The 23,908-nt window shown below is 39.7% G+C and overlaps 1 protein-coding gene across 1 annotated transcript in view; it reads left to right on the top strand.

Annotated features, from left to right (window-relative positions):
* The window catches only part of Aoah (acyloxyacyl hydrolase), a 196,278-nt gene that overhangs the window by 101,523 nt on the left and 70,847 nt on the right, over nt 1–23,908 (top strand). The window contains exon 12 of the mRNA XM_087896443.1: nt 20,625–20,716. Coding sequence (XP_087752569.1) covers nt 20,625–20,716 — 92 coding nt within the window. The remainder of the gene's footprint in view (nt 1–20,624; nt 20,717–23,908) is intronic.

A 23,908-nucleotide genomic window follows, 5' to 3' on the forward strand; every position in this document is an offset into this window, starting at 1 on the left:
AGATGCTTTAGAGAGACTTTGGATAATTAAAGAGATGGGACTTTTAAAATTTTTAACATTTTTCAGTTTGGGACTTCTAAATGTTAGAATGTTTTATATTGCGATGTTAATAGTAACATATCATTTGGGGGATAAAATGAAAAGGAAAGGTTTTAGTTGAAAGGTGATGTGTTATCACCAGTAATAAAAACTAAAATAACAGGAGATAGCCATCACTGGTCATTAATATCATTTAATACTCAACTCACCTGTAAAGAGACAAAGGCTAACAGATTGGATACGAAAACAGAATCAGTCCTTTTGCTGCATACAAGAAACACACCTCAACTTCAAAACAGACATCATCTCAGAGTAAAGGGTTGGGAAAAAATTTTTCTAATCACATGGACCTAAGAAACAAGCTGGTATAACTGTCCTAATGTCTAATAAAATAGACTTCAAACTGAAATCAATGAAAAGAAACAAAGAAGGACATTTCATATTAGTCACAGGAAAAACCCATCAAGAGAAAACCTCAATACTGAACGTCTATGCCGCAAATACAAGGGCACCCTCATATGTAAAAAAAAAAAACAAAAACAAACTTCTGAAGCTTAAATCACACATTAAACCTGACACACTAAGAGTGAGACTTCAACACTCCCCTCTCACCACTGGAGATGTCTGTCAGAGAGAAAATCAAAAGAGAAATAAGGGAACTAACAGATGTTATGACTCAAATGAACTTAACAGACGTTTATAGAACAAGTCATCCAAACATAAAATAATATACGTTCTTCTCAGCACCTCATGGAACCTTCTCAAAAATTGACCACATACAAGGTAACAAAGCAAACCTCAACAGACACAAAAAAAATTTGCAATAACCCCATGTATCTTATCAGATCACCATGGCTTAAAATTAGAATTCAACAGTAACACTAATTCCAGAGAGCCCACAAATACATGGAAATTAAACAGTGCTCACCTGAATCATCAATGGGTCAAGGAAGAAATTAAAGACTTCCTAAAATTCAATGAAAATGACCACGCAACATACCCAAATTTATGGGACACAATGAAAGCAGTGTTAAGAGGAAAGTCTAAAGGAGATCAAGGGGATACAAGTTGGAAAAGAAGAAGTCAAACTCTCACTGTTTGCTGATGATATGATAGTTTACATAAGTGATCCCAAAAATTCTACCAAGGAACTTCTACAACTCATAAACACTTTCAGTAGTGTAGCGGGATACAAGATTAACTCAAAAAAACCAAAAAACAAAAAACAAAAAACAGTAGCCCTCCCATATACAGATGAACAGATGATAAAAGGGCTAGGAAAGAAATCAGAGAAACAGCACACTTCACAATAGCCACAAATAGCATAAAATATGTGGGAGTAAATTTAACCAAACAAGTGGAAGACTTGTATGACAAGAACTTTAAATCTTTGAAGAAAGAAATTGAAGAAGACACCAGAAAGTGGAAAGATCTCCCATGTTCTTGGGTAGGCAGAATTAGCATAGTAAAAATGGCAATCTTAACAGATTCAAAGCAATGCCCATCAAAATCCCAGAAAAATTCTTCACAGACATCAAAAAACAGTACTCAACTTCTTATGGAAAAGCAAAAAACCCAGGATAGTCAAAACAATCCTGTATAATAAAAGAACTACTGGAGGCATCACAATCCTTGACTTCAATCTCTACTACAGAGCTACAGTACTGAAAACAGCCTGATATTGGCGTAAGAACAGACAGGAGGACCAATGGAACCTTAATAGAAGACCCAGATATTAATCCACACAACTTTGAACACCTGATTTTTGACAAAGAAGCAAAAAATATAAAATGGAAAAAAGAAAGCATATTGAACAAATGGTCCTGGCATAAATGAATATCAATATGAAGAAGAATAAAAATAGATCAATATCTATCGCCATGCACAAAACTCAAAACATAAAACTAACCCCATTGAACCTCATGGAAGAGAAAGTGGTAAGTACCCTTAAAGGCATTGACACTGGAGACCACTTCCTAAATATAACTCCAGTAGTACAGAAACTGAGAGAAACAATAAGTGGAACTTCCTGAAACTGAGAAACTTCTGTAAAGCAAAAGACAAGGCAAGAAGACAAAACAGCAGCCTACAGAACGGGAAAAGATTTTCATCAATCACACATCAGACAAAAGGCTGATCTCCAAAATATACAAGGAACTCAAGAAATTGGTCATCAAAATTTCAAATAATCCAATTAAAACATTGGGTACAGACCTAAACAGAGAACTCTCAACAGAAGAATCTAAATTGGCTGAAAAACACTAAGGAAATGCTCAACATCTTTAGCCAACAGAGAAATGCAAATCAAAGCAACTCTGAGATTCCATCTTATACCTGTAAGAATGGCCAAGATCAAAAACACTGATGACAACTTATGCTGGAGAGGATGTGGGGTAAAGGGAACACTACTGCATTGCTGGTGAGAGTATAGACTGGTACAGCCCCTTTGGATATCAGAATGGTGATTTCTCAGAAAATTAGGAAACAACTTACCTCAAGACCCAATAATACCACTTTTGGGTATATACCCTAAGTATGTTCAATCATACTACAAGGACATGTGCTCAACTATGATCATAGCAGCTTTGTTTGTCATAGCCAGAACCTGGAAACAACCTAAATGTCCCTCAACCAAAGAATGGATAAGGAAAATGTGGTACATTTACACAATGGAGTACTACACAGAAAAAAAAAAAATAATGACATCTTGAAATTTGTGGACAAATGGATGGATCTAGAAAACATCATATTGAGTGAGGTAACCCAGACCCAGAAAGACAAATATCATATGAACTCACTCACAAGTGGTTTTTTGACATAAAACAAAGAAAAACCAGCCTACAATTCACAATCCCAGAGAACCTAGACAACAAATAGGACCCTAGGTTTAAATTCTCTGCACAGATATTCTGTTCATCTTTATGTTGTAGAATACCATCTTTATACACAATAAAAAGGATATTGAACTATGGGTGAAACTGCCAAAATTCCATAATTATTTAATGACTCATCAGTGGAGGTTGCTTTGAGCTGCTCAGAGCAGAGAAATTAAAGTCAGACTCAAGATGATGGACAGATGTTCAGATGGTTCCCCAAAACAGAGCTACCAGAACAAACACCTCCTCAGACAGAAGGTACCCAGGGCAAGTGCAGATTCATCACCTCTGAAGTAACCTCTGTCATAACCAAAGACAGTCAGATCAAAAACTTTCTGGATTCTTTAGTACCCCTCAAAATTTTAATTAAACCAGGTACTTCCCTTGCTCGGGACTTGATATCCCATCCTACAGTAGTGAGTTGACTCCCAGGGGTCTTCATACTCTTGCACTGATACAGGATAAGTACTGGGGTTCAGGGGATGGAATTTGCCTTTCCTGTCTGCCAGATGCTAGCCCTACTAGCAAGAAGACAATTGTCACCATGCCAGATCCAAACTCTTACCTCCCTTGTACCTAGTTTCCCACAAGGGCCAGTGGGTAGCATCAGAACACAGGCTTCTCGCACTTATACTACCTGGTCACTACTTAGATGGAGGACATATCACCTGCAGAGAAGGAGTCAGATTGGGAAAATGAGTGACAGGGTAGAACAGAGCTAGGCAATGAAAACTAAACTGAATGCTAGGAGAAAGAAGGGTGGAGTTGGAGATAATCCATGGAGCTGCCACTGGAGACAGATAAGCTGAAACTTTGCTGGTAGGCCACAACCTCGTGGTGATGCATAGATTAATGGACATGGGTTAAATTAAGATGTAAGAGTTAGCCAATAAGAAGCTAGAGCTAATGGGTCAAACAGTGATTTAAATAATATAGTTTTCTGTGTGATTATTTTGGGACTGAGCCGCCAAGAACCAACAAGTGGCTTCTTACTACATCTATTCACAATAGCTTTGAAAATACTAACTTAGTTAGGTATAAATGTAGCCAAGATGGAAAACCTCAACAATGAAAACTTCAAGACCCTGAAGAATGAAGTTGAAAAACCTTCCTTTTTATGGATAGGCAGAATTAAAGTTGTGAGAACGGCTGTACTACCAAAAGCAACCTCATAATGAATGCAACCCCCATCAAAATTCCAAAGATGTTCTTCAAAGAACCAGGAAAAAAAACTTAAAATTTATATGGGCACATAAATTACATCAATTTTCAAAACAAAAGCCATAGTTTTCATAATACATAATCTCAAATTATGTCACAAAGCTATAGCAACACAAATAGCCTGCTACTGCCACAAAGACAGACATATGAACCAGAAAAATAGAATAGAGAACCCAGAAATAAATGCAGATAGTTAAAGTGACCTAACTTGTGGCCAAACCATCAAAAGCATACACTAGAGAAAAGGCAGCCACTCTTTAATAAAGAGTACTGGGAAAACTAAATTTCCATGTCCAGTAGACTGGAGCTAGGTCTATTATCTGTCATAGTGCATAAAATCAATGTAAGGGGCATCAAAAATATTAATATAAGATGTGAAGATTTAAAACTGCTAGGAGAAAACACTTCAAGATATAGACACAGGCAATGACTTTTTTGAACTGGATTCTAATAGCACAGAAATTAATATCAAGAACTATGAAATGGAATCACATGAAACTAAGGGGCTTCTTTATATCAAAGGAATCTATAGAGTGAAGAGACAGTCACAGAATGGGGAAAAAACTATGCCAACTATACATCTGCTGAGAGATTAATACTGGAGACATAAAGAACTACAAAAATAAAACATCTAAAAATAGTCATGCTATCAAAATGGATTAATGAACCAAATAGACAGTTTCCAGAAGAAGAAATAAAAATAACAGTGAATATTTTTAAAGTGCTCAGTATCCTTAGCCATTGAGGAAATGTGAATTGGCTTAAGATTCCATCTCACTAGAAATGTTAAAGAACTAATTTTTAAAAAAAGATTTCATATCTCTGTAGTCAGAGTGACTATTGTCAAGAAAACAGATGCTGGCAAGGATGTAGAGAAAAATGAATCTTTATTCACAGTCGGTGGGGATGTAAACTGATGTAGCCACCATGGAAATGAGTGTGGAGGTACCTCAAGAGTCTGAAAATAACACTACTATATGAATGTGCTCTCTTACTGTTTGGTACATACCTGAAGGATTCTAAGTCAACATACTTAGTGAAGCCAGGACAAGAAGAAATGAGGTATCGTAATTAGTTAGTTGATACTGAAAATAGATCTTGATCTTCCAGTTATCACAATAGCCACCAATCATTCCAAATTGCCAGGGACTTAAAACAACAGTGATTTCTTCTCACACAACCATTAGTTACCTGGAGTCACCTGTCTAGGTCTGACTCTTTTGGTTTCAGATCCAAGCTCCATATTAGACCCTGGTCAGCTCCATATGATGTTTGTCTTTCATAGATCGGTAGTCATTCTGTCCAGACTTCTTCTCAAAAGTACGGCAAAATGCAAGAAGACAGGGCAATATATACAAGCACACTTACTACAACACACCGTCCACCAAACCAGCCCTGAGCATAAGTCACATGATGGTGATTCAGCTCAAAGAAGAAGGAAGTGTATCTGCCTAAAATGGGAGACAGAAAGAAGTAAGGATTTACTTTGTTGCTTTTATGAATTACAAGCATTGAACTGGAGACATGACTCTACTGTTGAGAGCACAGGCTACTCTTCCAAAAGACCCTGGTTTTAGTCCCAGTCCACAAGGTGGTTCACAGCCACCTGTAACTCCGGCTTCCAGGGATTTGATGCCCTCTTCTGGTCTCTGAGGGCACTGAACACATCTGATGCACAGACATACAAGTGAGAAAAATACGTATATTCATAAAAAATTAAAATGAGTAAAGACTAATTTTTAATTATGAATGTCAAATGTGTATTGAATAAAAAGATAAAAATACAGAAATTACTAAGAACTTGCCTTTAAAAAAACTCCTTTATTCTGCCAGCTAGAGAAAATTATCCTAACATTTAAATATCAATACAGTTCTCAAATATTTTTAAATATTGCATCAGAAAAGAAGACATAGTGGCAATAGGACTAATTTTATGAAATCTCTCTCACCCCACGGCTTAGACTTTCCTTGGTACTTTCCCCCTCTTTTCCAGAGCATCCTCACTGCACAGCGATCTGGATCTATGCACATGTATGTGCTCAGTCACTGGACATTGCCAGGTTGTCAATTAGCACTCATTGTTGCCCTTCTCTGTGTTTCTATTTAGTCTGTAGCTGATTTTACTTTTATTGATGCTCCTCAGTGCCCTTTTCAGTGAGCACGCTCTGATGTGCTAAACCATTGACCCAGAACTGGATGTTGAGCTGCTTCACGGTTTGCTTTGGGACTATAATGAATTATGCTCCCTTTTTAAAAAACACTTCCTATTTTGAAGAATTATTATGTACAGAATCTCATCATTTATAAAAGGAGTCAGCCTGGGTATGAAAATTATGTCCAGTTGATATTCATGAAGTGTGTTGAGCTCAGCAGTCTTAGGCTTCTGTAGTTTGACTGTTAGTGATTGTGGCATGTGTAAACAATATAAACTACACCTCAAGCAATATTTCTAGAGTCATGCTAGGCAGGCCCAGCCTCGGAGCACAATCTGTGCACTGATCAAATCAACAAGCAGCATCGTTGAGCCTCCTATGCCCTAAGCCCTATGATGAGCCCTAAGGTCCTCACTGAGCTTGCTCATGAGAAAATGAGCAAAATTGCAATGGCAATTCCAGAGCAGTTCATCCTGGGAAGTGCACCTGCCCACACAATTAAGAGATGAAGGGAAGGCTTCACAGAGGAAGAAACACATATTTTTAAATGAAAGACTACATTGGGACAGTCATATATGCTCACAGAACTTGGAAGAAATGTCTCAGTGCTGGAAAGACCACATGAACAAAGGCTTTGAAGTAAGAAGTTTGATGAAGTTTAACTGAAACTCACAAAGCACAGATAGGAAAACCAAGCGTAGCTAGGAAGGTGTGTGGGAGCTGCACTGAGGAATTCATAGCTCATTCAGATGTCTTAAAGCTGAGAAATGCACTCATCAGATTTGAATTGCAGAAAATTCATTGTGATTTCAATTATTAGTAAACATTAGTTTGGATGTAAACTCAAGCAAGGAAAACTCAGTCTAGTGAGTTGTTAGAGTTGTAGCAAAGTATCACAAACTAGGAAAGTAAGCAAGGAATAAAAAGTAGAGAACTCAGATGCCATATAGAATCAGAGCAGGCATGCATTCTGATGACTGTGGCTAAGAGGTCACCATGTTAATCATTTTCCATCACTGTAACAAAATGCCTAAACTAATTAACTTTTGAAGAGAAAGGTTTTGGTTAGTTTCAGAGCTTCCAGTTCAAGATGGATTAACCTGGTGGCGTCAGGATTGCTTAGACAGCACAGTGAGACCATGTCACAGAGCAAAACTGTCTACTTCATGACCAGGAAGCAAGTCATCAGAGGTTCTCACAGTCCCCTGTAGGGGCATACTATCAGAGTCCTAGGGGCATCCTGTTAGTTCCTCTTCTCTAATAGTCTACTATCTTTCAACAGCACTCAGTTGAGGACCCAGCATTTAACACATAGATCTATAGGGAACATACACATACATGTGTGGCGTCTTCAGCAATAGGAGTCGTCTCTCAACTCCTGAGAGGCAACCAAGGCTACATCAACAGTCATCGACAGTTTATATTGTTTTGGGAGTCCCTTGGGCTGCCCTGACCCATCATTTGAATGGAGTTTTCTTATGCTTGGTACTGGGGGTTTTCTTAGTCTATGGTTCTTGTCAACCAAAGTGGTGTAATTTACTTTTATAAAGATACTTTAGATATAGCTAGATATAAATGTAGATGATATAGAGACAGAAATAGATATTCAGCCTTATAAGTATTAAGCATAATTTTAGGTAAATATAATATGATTCCTTGAAACTTTTATCAAACAACTTTGTGTTACTTTTCTCTTGTCCCTCCTTCTCTTGAAGCCATATACACACAAACAACAAAAAAGACTCAGCAAGTCATGTTTATGTTTGTGAATACATATATGAAAATATATGTCTATGTAACATTAATAATCAAAGAATGAAAGGCTATTAATTTGAAAGTGGGGAAGGGAAGCACAATGGCCCTCCGGGGGAAAAAATGGAGGTGAGAAATTGATGTAGTTCTATTTCAATTAAATATATATTTAAAACTAATAATACATTTTAAAATGTTTGATAAAAGGTGACAATTATATAAAGACTGTGTAAAATATTATTTAGTATTTTGCGATAGTGTAATCTCTATCACAACTATGCAGCTTTACTGTTATGTGAAAACAGCCACAGACAATATGTAAGTTAATTAATGTGGCTGTGGTCCAGAAAAATCTATCTCCAGAACAGGATGTGGACAGGATCTAGCCCATGGACTAAAATGTTCTGTCCAATAATAGCTTTCTATAAGAGGAATTGGTGAGCATACATGTTTAGGGCTATGAGAAAGCAAACCATTCTGTCCCGTCTGAGAGCACCCAGCATGCCTTGCCTTTGTTTTCCAATAGACAGAAAACATCCTGTCCCCATCTCTCCACTGGAAAGAATGTATCCACTGTGTGCTTTCCTGCATCCACCTCTCTACCCTGACCTGCTGCCCTCTGGTTAGGCAGCCCGCACCCCAGAGGCATGTTTATGGGAAATTAGGTTAGGGGATAGATAGGAAGATATTTGTAGGTCACTAAGGAGAGAGTGGCAAGTGTCACCCTTCTGGTTCCCAGCTTCATTCTTCTGAGGACCGTAGAATAGTTCTGCCTCTTCCTCCCTTGATAAACATCCGTGGCTTCTCTTCAGCATGTCTAGACCTTAGTGATCAGGTGCAAATCAAATTGCCTATCTTGGAAGGGCGACCTCTATTTAGAAAGGTTCCGAAGAAAGACAGAGACAATCAAAGAATGTGGATGCTATTGTGGTGGATTCTTTTGTTTTGTTTTGTTTTTCCTTTCAAAGTAAAAACAATAACAGCTTGGGTTATTTTATTAAAAAAGAAGGCAAGGTTGGAAGATCAAAGAGGCCAACAGTAGGCACTGCCTTCCTGCTTGCTCGCCCATCTGCTTGAATGTTATTTTCAAAATATTAAATGCTACCTCTTATTGAACCGGAATTGCATGATGGGCTGGGGAGGAAAGTGGAGGAAGAGATTCTGAAAACATCAATTTCTCAAACGTTTGTTCAGCTTGTGAAACTGTTGCTTGTCCTGTTATAACATCTTAGCGTGACCCCTGACAGCTGTTTTCTGTAGGGCAAGGAGCACAGATTGAATTTCATGTTGTGTGAAGGGCAAAAAAAATCCTTAATCTGTTTGCAGAAAATGCATATTGACCTGAGAGCAGGCAGCTCGGTATTTAAGCCCCGTGTGCTTCATTCCTCTTTGAGATGATTCTGTCTGTCAGCTCGGCGACTCTTTATTAGCCCACAAACAGCACAGACAGGAAGGGCCAGGGCTCCTACCTCACTCCCTCACTCCCCTTGCTTCCCATATTCTGGATTTATCAGGCACTTAAAAAGCTTCCACGATGCATAAAAGCAGATTTTCATGGTGCCCATAAAATATGGAAATTCAATATGAGATGACTTCATGTCCACTCCTTTAATATCTGAGCATTCTGAATACTTTTTAAATTATTTTTTTTAGGATGAGAAAAAACTGTTGTGTGATAAAAAAAAAACTGAAGAAAATTACATTTCCTGCTTGTCTGACATCTTGCAGGGCAGCAGAAGAGAGATGCTAAATGGTGAGAAGTAATTCTTCAATTCTAGTTACCACTCATTTATTCTGTCAGAGAAAGACAATTGTGTTAGCCATGGAGAGTTCCTTTCTCTAGCAGCCATCAGATCACAAGATAAAAAGTCTTCTTCTGCTCCCTTGCCCTATTCTGGAATGAGGGTGACCTGGCCTGTTTCTGGCTTTTATGTCCTTCTCACTGTGCTCAGGGGGAGTAAGTCAGTGGTTCTTTTCTTTCTAAAATGGATGAAAATCTAGACTCATCATTTCAGCCACTACTGCCTTCTGAGAGAATTAAAATGCCAAGTACCCATGGTTATGAAAATCTTCAAGATGGAATTATTTAAAAACTTGTCTTAGTTAGGGTTTCTCTTGTTGTGAAGAGATACCATGACCATGGCAACTCTTATAAAGGGAAACATTTAATTGGGATGTTTCTCTTATAGTTCAGAGGTTCAGTCCATTATCACCACGGTGGGACATGACTGTGTGCAGGCAAGCATGATGCTAGAAAAGTAACTGAGAGTCTTACATCTTGCAGGCAACAAGAAAAATGGTCTCAGTATCACACTGAGGGAAGCTTGAGCAAAAGAGACCTCAAAGCCCACCCCTACAGTGACACACTTCCTCCAACAGGTCTACACCTATCTCAACAAGGCCACATCTCCTAATGGTACCACTCCTTTTGAGCATCATTTTCTTTCAAACGACCACAATCCCATACCTCTGAAAGAGCCCACATGCCTGCTCGCCCAACCAGTAGGTGGTGATTTTCACAGGAAATCAGTGTTCCAGGCCATTCCTGTGCTACCCAGTGAGCTACTAGGACAAGAGAACAGTTCCTTTTCCTCGGGTTGTTCATGTCCACACTTGGCTTCATTTCACTTCCAAATTAACCACTAAATGGATCTTATTTAATTACTGCATCTCAAGGAAAACTCCAAGAATCTCAAATCCATTGAGACATAGAAAGGGATTGAGGAGATGACTCTGCAGTTAAGAGCACTGTCTGCTCTTCCAGAGGACAGGTTCAATTCCCAATTCCCAGCACCCATATGGCAGCTCACATCTGCTTGTAACTCCAGTTCTAAGGGATCTAATACTTTCACACAGACATACATGCAGGCAAAACACCAATGCACATAAAATAAATAATAAGCAAATAGAGTAATTAAAAAATAATTTGGTATTTGAAAAAGTGTTTGACCTTCTTAGCCATCAAGGAAATAAAAGTAAAAACTGCTTTGAGAGTTCATGTTACCAAAAGCAGGATGTCTATCATCAAGAAAACCAATGACAAACGCTGCCAAGGATGAGGATAAACAGGACAGAAAACTGGTACAGGCATTGTGAGAGTTGATGTGGAGGTTCCCCAAACAGTTAACGGAACTACAATATAACTCCCACATGACTATAGCACCTGTTTTCTCAGCCCCCTGAGTTTGTGTCACCAAACTTGGTGAGAGCCTTGATAATTAAAAATTTTCCCAAAGCCTTCATCTAAAACTGTTGGCATTGGGTGTCAGATTTTAAATATGAATTTGGAGGGGACACCAAAAGTCATATCATAGCAGACATAAAAATGAGATAAAAAGCCCAGTGGTATATGTTTATATTATTATTAAAGTTAAAAATGTATCTTCCCAGCTAGATTTTTAAGCTCCCTGAGACTGGTTTTCACTCCTAGAGCTCCAGTCATTCCTACTTATCTATTTTTCTTCATCATTAATAATGAAATCATGGGCACATGTCTTCCCATTCACAGTCTGCACTCAGTTTCTATTGTAGCCTGGGGAGGCCATTGTATTAGGTTATGGACAATGGCAAGGGGTGGAGGCAGAGAGAAGCAAGATCTCCCAAGGGATGTGTGTGGCCTGACGTGGTCTTTTTGGTCAGTCTCAAAACCCAAAAATGACAGTGCTATACTAATGACCAAAATATCAAGGTTCCACCATCATAAGTGGGAGTAATTACCTTATAAAAGTGTAAGATGTTCTTTGCCCTTGTTCTTTTGCCAAGTCAGAACCTAGCAATGAAGAATCAGGGGTGAAACAGAGTGAACTCTCAGCAGACACAACATGGACTGCCATCAAACTGGACTTCCCAGACTTTCTCCAGAAGAAATTTCTGTTGTTTATAAGGTACCCAGTCTGAGGTATATTGTTATAGCAGCATCGTGAACTAAAATATGACCTAGAAGCTATCTGAGAGTTAGAAGGAGCTGATTGATTCAATATATAACTTAAGTTAGCAAACTCCAGGCCCTGGGCACAGTGTTGCCACTCACCAGTTGCTTAAAATTGGGTTTTACTTGAATATATTCATGTTTGTTCCTTTTTTTAAACTGTAGGGTTGCATTTACATTGTAATCAAACTGAGTAGCCACAGTGGAGACCAGATGATTATCTGAAGCTTACAGTACCCACTATCAGGTCTTTCTGAGAAAGGCTTGGCCACCTTTGCATATCGCTGGCATGTTAGGTACAATTAGATAAGCATGCACAAAGTGGGTGATAACATGGAAAAGGATGTGCAAAGGAAGAAAGTGGGAAGTCCAGATAGGACTCTAAGAGGAACTCAGGATTTAGTTAACTTCTGCTCCAGGAGCAGGCCAACAGAGATGGAGGAAGATTTGAGGACAAGGTTTAGTATTATGAAGGGGCAGTGTCAGCTCAGAGGACTGCAGGTGACCGAATAGGGTCAGAAAAGGGACAAAGAAGGTGCTAGGGGAATGAGAAAAACTATGTGGAATAACAACAGTGACCCATTGGCCAGCATTTATCAGACTTGGCCAATCACCATAGCCATTTGGTACACTTAAAATACAAGGTTCTAGGGTCTAATCATAAGCCTGCCCAATCAAGAGCTTCAGCTCCCACCAATAAAGAAGGTTGTGGTGAAAAATTAACCAAAACTAAGGATTTATGAAAAGCTCTTATGGAAACTCAGTATTTGATATGCTAATTTAAAAATATAATTTACAATAGGTAGTTTGAATGTAGGGACCCTACATGGGCAGACAGTGCTTCCTCAGAGGATATGGATCATCAAATAAAAACATCAATGGCAGGTGTTGGATAGCTCCCTACAAGGATGCCTCAAAATCCCCCAAAACAACACTTGCCATTGCCATTGCTCATGGTTGCCTATCATAACTAACTAGATGGTAAGTCCCAACTGTTGAAGGTACAACACACTTTGGATACAGGACATAGAAAAATCGACCTGAGCTTGACCTGAAATGTGTCTCCATGTTGGTTAGTTTTTATATTGCCAAAAGGTGCTCTAAAGGATACTGAAGGAGAAAAGTCATAAATGAACTTACCCAACAGTGGACCCTGCATACTACTTGCTGGCAAAATATGCACTTGGTGTGATAATGGTACAATTATTGTGGGATAACCAATCCCTTTATGACTGCATTTAAGGCCTGGTGCACAGGAGATAATTCACGCTAGATACTGTAAACAGGGTCAAAAGCCTTTGGCTTGGGAAGTCGTAGGCTCTGGGGATATGGGGAGAAACATACTACTTGTTGTTTTGCTGAAGAGACATGCCAACCTGCCTTCTAAATACTTATGTTTGTACTGAAATATTAGTGATGTTCTCACCCTTGGACAGAAAAACTTCTTTTGTAGTGGGGGACAGTCAATGCAGAACCAAAACTGGCCAAAGTCTAAAAATAAGTGACAGTTGAATGCTCAGCCATAAATAGGCTGACTATACCAACCCCTGTAAGGCTTAGGAAACATTGTGTGAAAGGAGACAGAGAGAACATAAAGGCTGGAGGATGAAAAAGAGTGTGGTGAAATGCTGTCTTGGAGACACAGGACGGCTGTTGAATGAGCTTATTGCAGTTCTGCTTATTTGCACAAGGCCTGGGCAAGGTCAAACCCATCAAAAATCCCAGCATGGATAGAGAACAGGTTCACGAGGCTTCAGCCCTAGCAGAGGAACTATTGGCAATTGATTGCTGCTGAAAGAGAAGCAGTCATTTTTCTTTAGGGGTATGTCCACTCAGGGGTTGAAAGTATGTCTGCAAGCAACACTAATTGGGCTCAATGAGTTTGTAAAAAGAAAAGGCATTTAATTGAAGAGGAACATGTTGGGACATCCAGAGGGAGTGGAGGAGGGCTAGTTTAGGTGAATATATGATCTAGAAAAAAATTATATATTATGAAATTGTCAAATAATAAATAAATATTTTTAAAATAAGCTCCTATAAGATTCTGGCACATAATGACTTAAAAGAGTAGGAGCAATAGGGAGGAGCAGGGCCCCTGGACAGGGGCTAGGCAATAACCAACGTTCATGAGGAGTGTGTGACTTAGTGTATTTTCTACTGTTGGCGAAAAAGATCACGGCCAAAATCAACCCAGGGAGGAAAGAGTTTGACTAGCATATCCCAGATCACAGTGCACTGAGGGAAGCCAATTCAGGAACTCAAGGTAAGAACCTAGAGGCAAGAATTAAAGCAGAACGCTGAAGGAATGCTGCTTACTAGCTTGCTCCACAAAGCTTGCTTGCCCAGGGCCACCTGCCTAGTGGTGGCACTACCCGCAGTGCTCTGGGCCCTCCCGTGTCAATTATTAATCAAGAAAATGATTCCAGACTGGTCTATAAGCAATCTGATGGAAGCATTTTCTCAAGTGAGATTCCTCTTCCCAGATACGTCTGGTTTACACTAAGTTGTCAAAAACCAACAACAGTGTGCAATGGTGTGTTATGCCAGCATATCACTACAAGGTAATAGAAGGGAATGAGAGCATTGCTTATGATCAGCCTGTTGGAAAGAGAGAAAGCCCAGCTCATGTGGACATGGTTTATAGGTGGGCCTAGTAAGACCTCTCTATCCTTACATCTCTAACTTGAATGAAAATTTGGACTTCATCTGGCATCAAATTCCAGATGCTATCTGGGGACCTGGGGAGGATTTTGATACCCCAGACAAAATAAGTGAAGCTGATTTAGAAATTACCATCCCTGTGACTGCAGAGTTGACTCACAGATTAAGAATACTTCTTATTCTTCTGGAGGACACCCCTTGGTGGCTCATGACCATCTATAACTTCAGTTCCAGCATATCTGATGTCCTCTTTGGATTTCTGCTGGCACCATGCACACACTCGTATACAGAAAATAATAAACCTAGGAAAAATTAGATAACCAAACTTTTACAAAGATCAAAAAATGAAAATTTACAATTAATAATTTTGTTTTTTTCCGGACCTTAAAGAATTTATTTTTCTAATTATGAAAAACACTGTCCACCATAAAAGAACTGAGTTCTGATTTTTTTCATAAAATTAGAAAATTTTTACACTCCTCTTTTCTTGTTTTTATGAATCTGGATAGAATTTTCCAATCAACCATAAAAAATAAAATGGAAAATAAAATAAAATACAAAACTGATGGAAGAGAAGGAGTTGGGCAGAGTCCAGTGGTACAGTGTTCTTACTTAGTGTAAAGCAGTTACATAAACTGATCCTTAACCTCATTAATTGGACAAATAAATGGGTTAGAGTTTAAATGATAAGTAGTAGGAAAGGGAAAAGAGATGATTCAAGAATTTGACAGGGTAAAAAAGCAATTAGGCAAAATATTGAAAGATTAAATGCTCCCCTCCATTCTATGTTCTTCTTATTTTTCATCAGATGATGTTTTTACTGCCCTCTCAAGTCATGGGGTCAGAAAGAAGACTCCACAGTTGAAGCTTTAATGGGTCCATGATAGATGACCCACAGTTGAAGTTTCTGTGGGCACCGTGATAGATGACCCACAGTTGGCGTTTTCGTGGGCACCGTGATAGATGACCCACAATTGACCGTTTCCGTGGGCACCGTGATAGATGACGCACACTTGGCGTTTTCGTGGGCACCATGATAGATGACGCACAGTTCAAGTTTTAATGAGCATCATGATGAATACAGCGTTGCTGTTGCTATCGGTCTGTTTACCTATAGCATGTTTTAAGCTAATAAATGTGAGGACCGTTTGTTGCAGTAGGTTTGTTGGTTTTCTTTGCACATAGTACAATGAGTGGTTTGCATCTGGCATTGCCAGTGCTTGAACTTACTTGTCCCTTCCCTCTTTGCACTCTCTCTCTAGCCATATAGGACTCCCTGTTTTCATCTGTTCCTTCTAGCCGTTGTAATAAACTGTCTTACACTGGATAATTTGTGCATAATAGCAGCTTATTATCCACAATTATGGACACTGAGAAGTCCCAGATGTATCGTGTCTGCTGAGAATTTGCTGTCTATTTCAAAGACAGGGCTTTTAGCTGCTTCTCAGTTGGTGAAAGAGGACAAAGAAGAATTTGGCAGCTTTTCTTATAAGGGCACTAATTCCATTCACAATGGTAGAGGTCCATTGACTCACTCACTTTCCAAATCCTAAGGGAATGGGGTCAGGGCAGGAAAGTGTGCAAGAAATTCAAGGGAGCTCTTTAAGTTGAATAATTTGATGCTTGTGTAAGAAGGGACATTTGGGTAGTGACGTGGATGGAGGACTTGAACTGAGCTGGCAATGTGGTGAGACTCAGGACCTGAAAGGCCTTTGACAAGAGAAGCAGCTCACATGCACCACCTGCAGCATGATGAAGGAACTGCAGGCCAGTGGAGCTGGGAAATCATGTTCCCAACCATCTTTTTGTTTCTGAGTCTTCAGCCTTGAGGAACCAATTCAACAGCTACTTCTTTATTTATAAACTAACAATTCCAGCTCTGTAATTTTCAGCAGTTCTATCCCTGGTAATTGAATATAAGTGGTCTGGTTAACTGATATTTTTCATATCCTTTTTTTTCTGATAATGGTTATCCGTATATACCTTCAAATGACATTGTACTGTTTGAAAGTAGTTCAGTTCTTAGCCAGTTATACATGGTAGGAAAGAGAATACTCTGTGAAAATTGAGGAGAACAAGCCAAATGCCATCAAAGCGCTTCTTTTGTAGTTGGAAGACTGAAGGAGTCGTGGTTGATGTCATTGTTCTTTCTCTCACTTAACAAAGCCCAGGGAGCCAATACCTGCTTATTGGTATGACAGCTTCAGTCATGGATCAGGGTGATTAGGGTTGGAGACTATGAAGATACATAGTATACATTTATGAATCTGTCAAAGAACAAGTAAAAATTACTCTTTAAAAACTAGTCCGGAATCCAAATTATTGTATTTTCTTAGTGGTTATCAAAAATTTAAAAACTGGTTTTCTCAATATATGAAATCACACAAAATAATGTTAAATTCAGTTACTACATACAGTAGTGTAAGCATGTCAGTTACGTCATAGAAATTCGGCCTTGTCATTGGAAAACCCAGAGGAAACTCCAAGCTATGTACTAGTTGGTTTGACCCTCCCTGAGCAATATGAGTTCTTTTGACTGGAAATTTTCTTGACAAATATGGTCTTTCCACATATGTGCATGTAAGATACATTTCAGAGAGTCTTGAGAACATGAATGAATGTTCAAGAGGAATAAGCAGGAGCTGATGAGGGAAATCTTTATTTTTGTTTCTCCTGCTGGAAATGCCTTTGGTGTAATGTTGAATGAATGTGGCTTTTAGTATTTAATATGATTTAAATGTTCTCCTTTTGTCAAGGATTTTCACATATTTGTTATTAATGGCTGTAGCTTTATATTTATGAAGTTTATTAAGAAAGATGAGGCAGAGTATGTGTGCATGCTGCTGTTGGACTACTTAAGCCATTTCTGCTATCTGACAAGAACTATGTCCCCAAAGCCTGGGACGATCCTCTTAGAGGTGTGGCCCATCCTAAGCACAAGCTTTGCACTGAATTGGTCTTTCAATCGGCTACCCTATTCCTCACTATGTCTTCAGATCTTTCCCAAAGCCCTGCTGTGTCAAACAGTACTGAACCCAACGAACTGCTAGCACTGGGTCTTCCCTGATGAGCTTCTTCCAGAAACAGTCAGGCTTTGCCAAAATACAAGTGAAATCTAAGACATTCAATGAGGGAATCACAGCTCTACATTATTTTGAAGTTATTCAAATCACCAGGATTAAATGTATACATCTGGTTGCCCAAGGCTTCCAGGTCTACAGCCTTGGAATGCAAACTCACTGGGGTCCCAATTGCAATTCAGCACCAGCTGCTGTCCACCACAGCTTTAATCCTAGTTAGTAGAGATGGTGCCAGAGCAGCTTAGGCTTCTGAGATATTAACAAGGATTTCAGAAACTACCCAAGTAAATGAGACCCAGTTAGTCCTCCAGAGAAATGAGCTGAAGGAATGAGCATTGAAGATCACAACTCCAAAGACTATTAACTGCCATGTCCCCACCTGTCCTATACTTCCCCCTAAGCATGTCCTCTTCCCCAATCACTTGACAGATTGGGGAAAACAGTGAACAGTGACTGCATAGAGTGTGGAGCTATGTGTCAAGGTTCTGTATTCAAATCATAGAGTGTGTGTTGCCCTTGTAGAGCTGGACATAGATCTGACTCTCAGAGGGAAGCCCTTCCCTTGCTGATATTTTTCAGAAAGCTCTTCTCCACTATTATTTTAAGACAGAGAACTAGACAGGTCTCCCCATGCTAACAGAGTTCTTGTCTCATTTCTTCTTATAGAAGAAAGCAGTCCCACTGGACCCCAAAATCTAGTTCCATCTGGGTTTCCAAATCAGAGTTACTTTACGGACAGAGAAAAGGGGGAGGGTTGAGGGTGGGGAAGAAGCACATCCTTCTCTTAACTTTCAACACATCTTACAGGGAACCAGCACATAAATTCTGCCGACATCTCACAAACCATCTGCTTACTCATACATCTGCTTAATATGGCTTATACGTTTTATCCATTCTATTTGCTTTCCTTGCCTTCGCTAGCAAACATGCATTGTAAGCAAAAAGATACAGAGGGAAAGCAGAACAGACAGAGGAAGACTTGCCTCACAGTGGTAGAAGAAACAGAGACCATAATGTAGAGTATATGAGCCCTAGTGGCAGAAGGGCTCAGAGCAGAGCATCTGAAGGGGAAGCACCAAGGATGACAAAGCTTCAGTCAGGGATTTCATGCTCTGCTAAGATAGTCTAGGAGCCTCTTTTCAAAGTGTCCATTTCTGTTCCTCTGAAGGAAGTAATTTACAATCAGAGCAGGTTTACCTCAGGAAGCTACCCTTCCTGACCAGACCCTTCCTCTTCCAGTCCCCTGTACCGGAAGCCACCTTGAGGTAAAAGTCAGCAAGGGGGAAAGATGCAAAACATGAAGGGAGGGATCATGGCCATACTTGAATACCTGTTAGTTAAGTGGCTAATTTTAACAAATCAATTGACATAGTAGAGGGCTTCCAAACACATCTATTTAGATATGCTCCTTCTAGAAATTAGGCCCCTAGAAGGATTTGTGCTAGGAGCCATTTTTTAAAGGAATAGTAAGCAATCATAGCTGGATACAATTTTCTTCCACAAGTTCATACCCGCCATAGAATGTGACTGAAATGAATATTCCTGGAAAAAACAGTCCAGGCCACAGGCTCTCGATATTCTGCAATAGCCACAAGCAGACATAAGTCTAATTTCTCTTGCTAGTGATGATATACTACAGGCTTGGTAAACTATAAAGAAGTTTACTTTAGCTTCCGACTCTGCAGGCTCAAGGTCTAGAGGTTACATGTAGTAACATCCCCTGTGGAACATCGCATGGTGACTGTGAACATATGTGTCTATGCCTCTACTTATAAAGACAACAGCATTCAATCATGGACTCCCACCCTAGTGGCCTTATCTAGCCCTAATTACCTCCTCAAAACTCTACCTCTATACATCATAATCTGGTTATGTTTGTTCTCTGAAGGCCTCACACTGGAGATTAAATTCTAATAGGGGTTTCAGAGCTTACATTCCTTATTCACACCACAGCAGGTTTGCAAATCTTCTGAGATGGTAGTAATAGAACCATCTTAGGTCCCTAGAAAATGACTATAAAATCCAACCCACTTTGGCAAAGGAAAAGTTTTATTTCTGCCTAGAGTGTGTGGCTATGCCAAATCAAGCAAACAAGCACACCCAGCATCAGGCCCACTGGACTTTTTTTCCCCTAATGCCGAGAAGTCCTGTGTCTCACTGTGGTGGTCAGAACTTGGCTTCACACTCTTACGTGATTAGCCAACTCAAAGAGGTGGCGCTCACAAGCCAAGAACAACTCTTGAGAATGGCTTGCAATCGTGAACACATGTTTTGATTCCAAAATGTGCTGACGCTGGAGGAGTTTGCTAAGTGGCTGCTGTGTCATTTGTATAGTGGAGTTTTGCCTTATTTAACCCTCTGGTGGAAAAGGCAGAACGTTTTGTTTCCAGTTCCTACAGTAGGCCATATTCAATATAGCTGCATATTTGTGTGTGTGTGTGTGTGTGTGTGTGTGTCTGCTTGTGTGTGTGTGTGTGTGGTGGGGGTAAGCCATAGTTTGATTCTCAGAAGTGCTTCAGACTCCCAAGGTCAAAGGCAACAACTTATTGACTAAGGACTTATTTTTTAGGACAATTACTTTTTAAGCAGTCAACCTTCTGATGCTCTCAATGTATGCTGAAAGATGTATGAAATTTCAAAATATTTCAGGATTGGAGATTTCTTGTCCCAAAGCATCCCTTTCAAATGTGTGAGACTCCACGTGTTCCTCTTGCTCCACAGGACTAATGGAAGGCCAGGATTCTGACTACTATGAACTCTCAGGTGATAGTCAAAGATGAGCCATCTTCTTTAGATACCAAGGCTCAAGAAGACAGATAGAGAAGCTGACTTATGCACTGTGGGTGTTCTTGGCACCAGCACAAAACAAACAACCATTTGATAATTATTACTTTGTCATTTTTTTTTCCCTTAGAAATCCTTCTTCAACTTGCCAGCAGCTCTGACTGACGAACTCGACTGGCCCCAACTTTCTGGTGTTACTGGATTTCTGGACTCCACTAGCAGGTATGTTTCCACACTTACACACTGTATGCACACTCACACACCACACACTCAACACATAGCAGCTTACCTGCATAAGGAGAGAATAGGAGATGGAGCTTGCTCCCACAGTGTTGAAATGAGAATCATTTTAAGTTGCTTTTAGACCATGAATGACATTAATGAAATGTGCCACTGACATGGTCCAGCCATTGCAACAGGGTATGGTCTACCCTGAAGAGGGAATGTTTCTAGTGGGGGCTACAATTTGCATCTGATGGAAAATACTCAAACACATCAGTGAATTTTTCTGATTGCACATTTGATCCAAGAAACTAACAGTAACAGAAAGAATAGATAAAATAAATTTGCAGGTCGTGGGGTCTGTTAATTATCCTGGTTTCAGTGCTCTGGATTTGGGCACTGATCATGACTCAGTAAGTCAGTGTGTTATGAGTGATCAATACTAACTGAGAACCTAAAGTGTGTATCCCAGGACACCTAGGAAGTTATGAATGTTTGCAAGCATTTCTATCAGATAGAAATCCCAAAATGTGAGAGGTAACATCTCTCCTAGCATGCCACTATTTATAATTAGCAATAAGCATGAGGAATATGGCAGATGAGTGCCTTCTTGGTATAAGTAGAAGAGAGAGAAGAGCAATGGCAGACATGACCACTCCTCTCCAGCTCTCCAGCAGAGAGCCAGAGAGCACCAGAAGTCAGTCCACTGTAATGATGAGAGGATAAGTTTGAATAGGCCTGGTTTCCAAAGTTGCAAACAGCAGAACACCCCAAAGCTTGCAATTTATAGTTTTAATGGATACTTTTTCATGCTTGACAAAGAGCATCACATTCCATAAATAATATTTTTATTACCTATACTTATTCACTTTAAAAATACCTATTTAATGCTTATCATAAATTAGATTCAGATACCATAGGAGTTTTGTGAACAAGATGTGTCCTTTCCTGCGGTCAATTACAACCAACAATATAGGTAAGACAAAGAGAATATAATGACAACACAAAGTAGATGTGCCAATGGCAGGTGTGGCACAGAGTCACTGGGCTCAGAGTGAAAATGCTCATGAAAGCTATCCATAGACTTTGTAAAATTTACAAATAATTAGTAAGCGGGGTTAGTAAGAAGTAACTGTTAGGATTAAACTGTGAAAATACCTTGGTGGTTTTAGGGCCAAAGAGTGCTGCAGAGATCACACCATGCAACAGATCTCACGCAAGGGGTTTATTGGAGGGAAGGAGTGAAAAGCTTTCCTGAAGCAGGGACAAGAGGGAGAGAGAGAGAGAGAGAGAGAGAGAGAGAGAGAGAGAGAGAGAGAGAGGCAAAGAGACTGAAAGACAGAACAAAAGAACAATAGCATGGTCTATGACAGAGGGGATCTTTTAATGAGTGTTTGTTAACTGATGATGACCAAGATGCTAGTGAGTCACTGAAGGTGGGCTGATGGAGTGCCTGATTTCTAAAAGAAAATATATGAACAAAATAAAAAATATGATAAAATTTATAATGAAAGGAAGGAAGGAAGGGAGAAAGAAAGAAAGAAAGAAAGAAAGAAAGAAAGAAGTTAAGAAAGAAAAGAAAGAGGCCACTGAATCCATTCTGTTGGCCATCTACTTCTAGGAATGCAGCCTCTCCATAAGAATGTAGTTAAGAATGTAGTTTCCCCAGTGAGACTTCCTAGAAGAATAACACATTTCCGTTTGCAAATGGTTATTAGATGGAGATGGATTTGGGGTTAGGGTTGGGTGTTTGTATCTATTTCCTCTTTCAGCTCTAGGACCCCATCTGGTATATATCCATGCAGGCCATGTGCATGCTTCTTTAGTTTCTGCGAGTTCATAAGAACTTTGATCATGTTGCTTTAGAAGGACATGTTTTCTTGGCTCCTCCATCCCCTTCGGCTCTTACACTCTTTCTGTCTCTTCTTCTATAGAATTTACTGAGCCCTGACAAGAGGAATTTGATGGAGACATTTTATTAGGGCTGAATGTTCCAAGGTTTCTCACTCTCTGAATAATGTCTGGCTGTGGGTCTCTATATTTGTTCCCATCTGCTGAATGAGGAAGCTTCTCTGGTGATGGCTGAATATAGTTAGGAGTCATTTTATTGTTACTTTTCGTTTGTTGTTGTGTTTTGGGTTTTTTAAGTGTATTTGGTTTTGTCTTAGGTCCATGAGCTATCTAGTCTCATGTTCTTGGTTACCAAAACTGTGTCACGTATGGATTCCATTTTGTGGCATGGGCCTTAAGTCAGCAGATATTGGTTGAGTGCTCGCACAAGTTTGTGCCATCGTTGCACTACTATACCTTACAGGCAGGACAACATTGTAGATCAAGCAGTTTGTGGCTGGTTTGGTGTTTATGTTTCTCCATTGATAGTGAGCAAAGTATCTTTCTGTACCACAGATGCTAGAATGTAGCAGTGAGAGCTCGATGTAGGCACTAGCTCTAATTCTCCAGGCTCAATGTGATCTTGCTGTCAGTTTCTGAAAATGAACCTATATCTTGGTAATGGCCTGTCTTGGTTGGGGATTCCCATAGGACCCCTTTGGCCAACAACCCACCTGGATATAACTCAGTCCTGGTACTGGAAGCTTCATTTGATGATAAGAGAAGAGCAACTGTGGCTCTGTCTCCTAGTTATTTGGCCATTTCAATTAGATTGCCTTTGTATGCGTATTTATTTTATGAAGGTTCTACTGTATTAGGTTTCCATGCTATCCCCTCAAATGGCCCTTAATTTTAGCTGCTTTTCTTTATATTCATTCCCTCCCTCATCTCCTTTTTCCTACTCTCTTCTGACTTAGTCCTCTCATTCCAATTCCCCATTCATCCATCCATTTAAAAATACACCTATTTCTCATCACTTAGGAGGCCAGTAAGTCCAAGATGAAGGTGCCAGCTTTAGTGGTGGGCCTTCTTATTGTGTCCTCATGTGATAAGGGCAGCATATGACAAGTCCCAGGCAGCCTCTTAGCTCAAGTCTCTCTTCCTCTTATAAAACCACTGATACCACCACAGAGGCTCCATTCTCATAACTTTATCCCACCTTAGTTTTCTCCCTGAAGCCCCTTCTCCAAGTACCATCAACAAATGAATTAAGTTTCCAGTCCATGAACTTTCTGAGAACACATTTAGTTCATAGCAACATTTCAAACCAGAAGTGGCTATCCAGTTGTGGCTTACGTGGAA

This window comes from Myodes glareolus, chromosome 14 (assembly GCF_982192425.1).
Source record: "Myodes glareolus chromosome 14, mMyoGla1.1, whole genome shotgun sequence".
NCBI lineage: Eukaryota > Metazoa > Chordata > Mammalia > Rodentia > Cricetidae > Myodes > Myodes glareolus.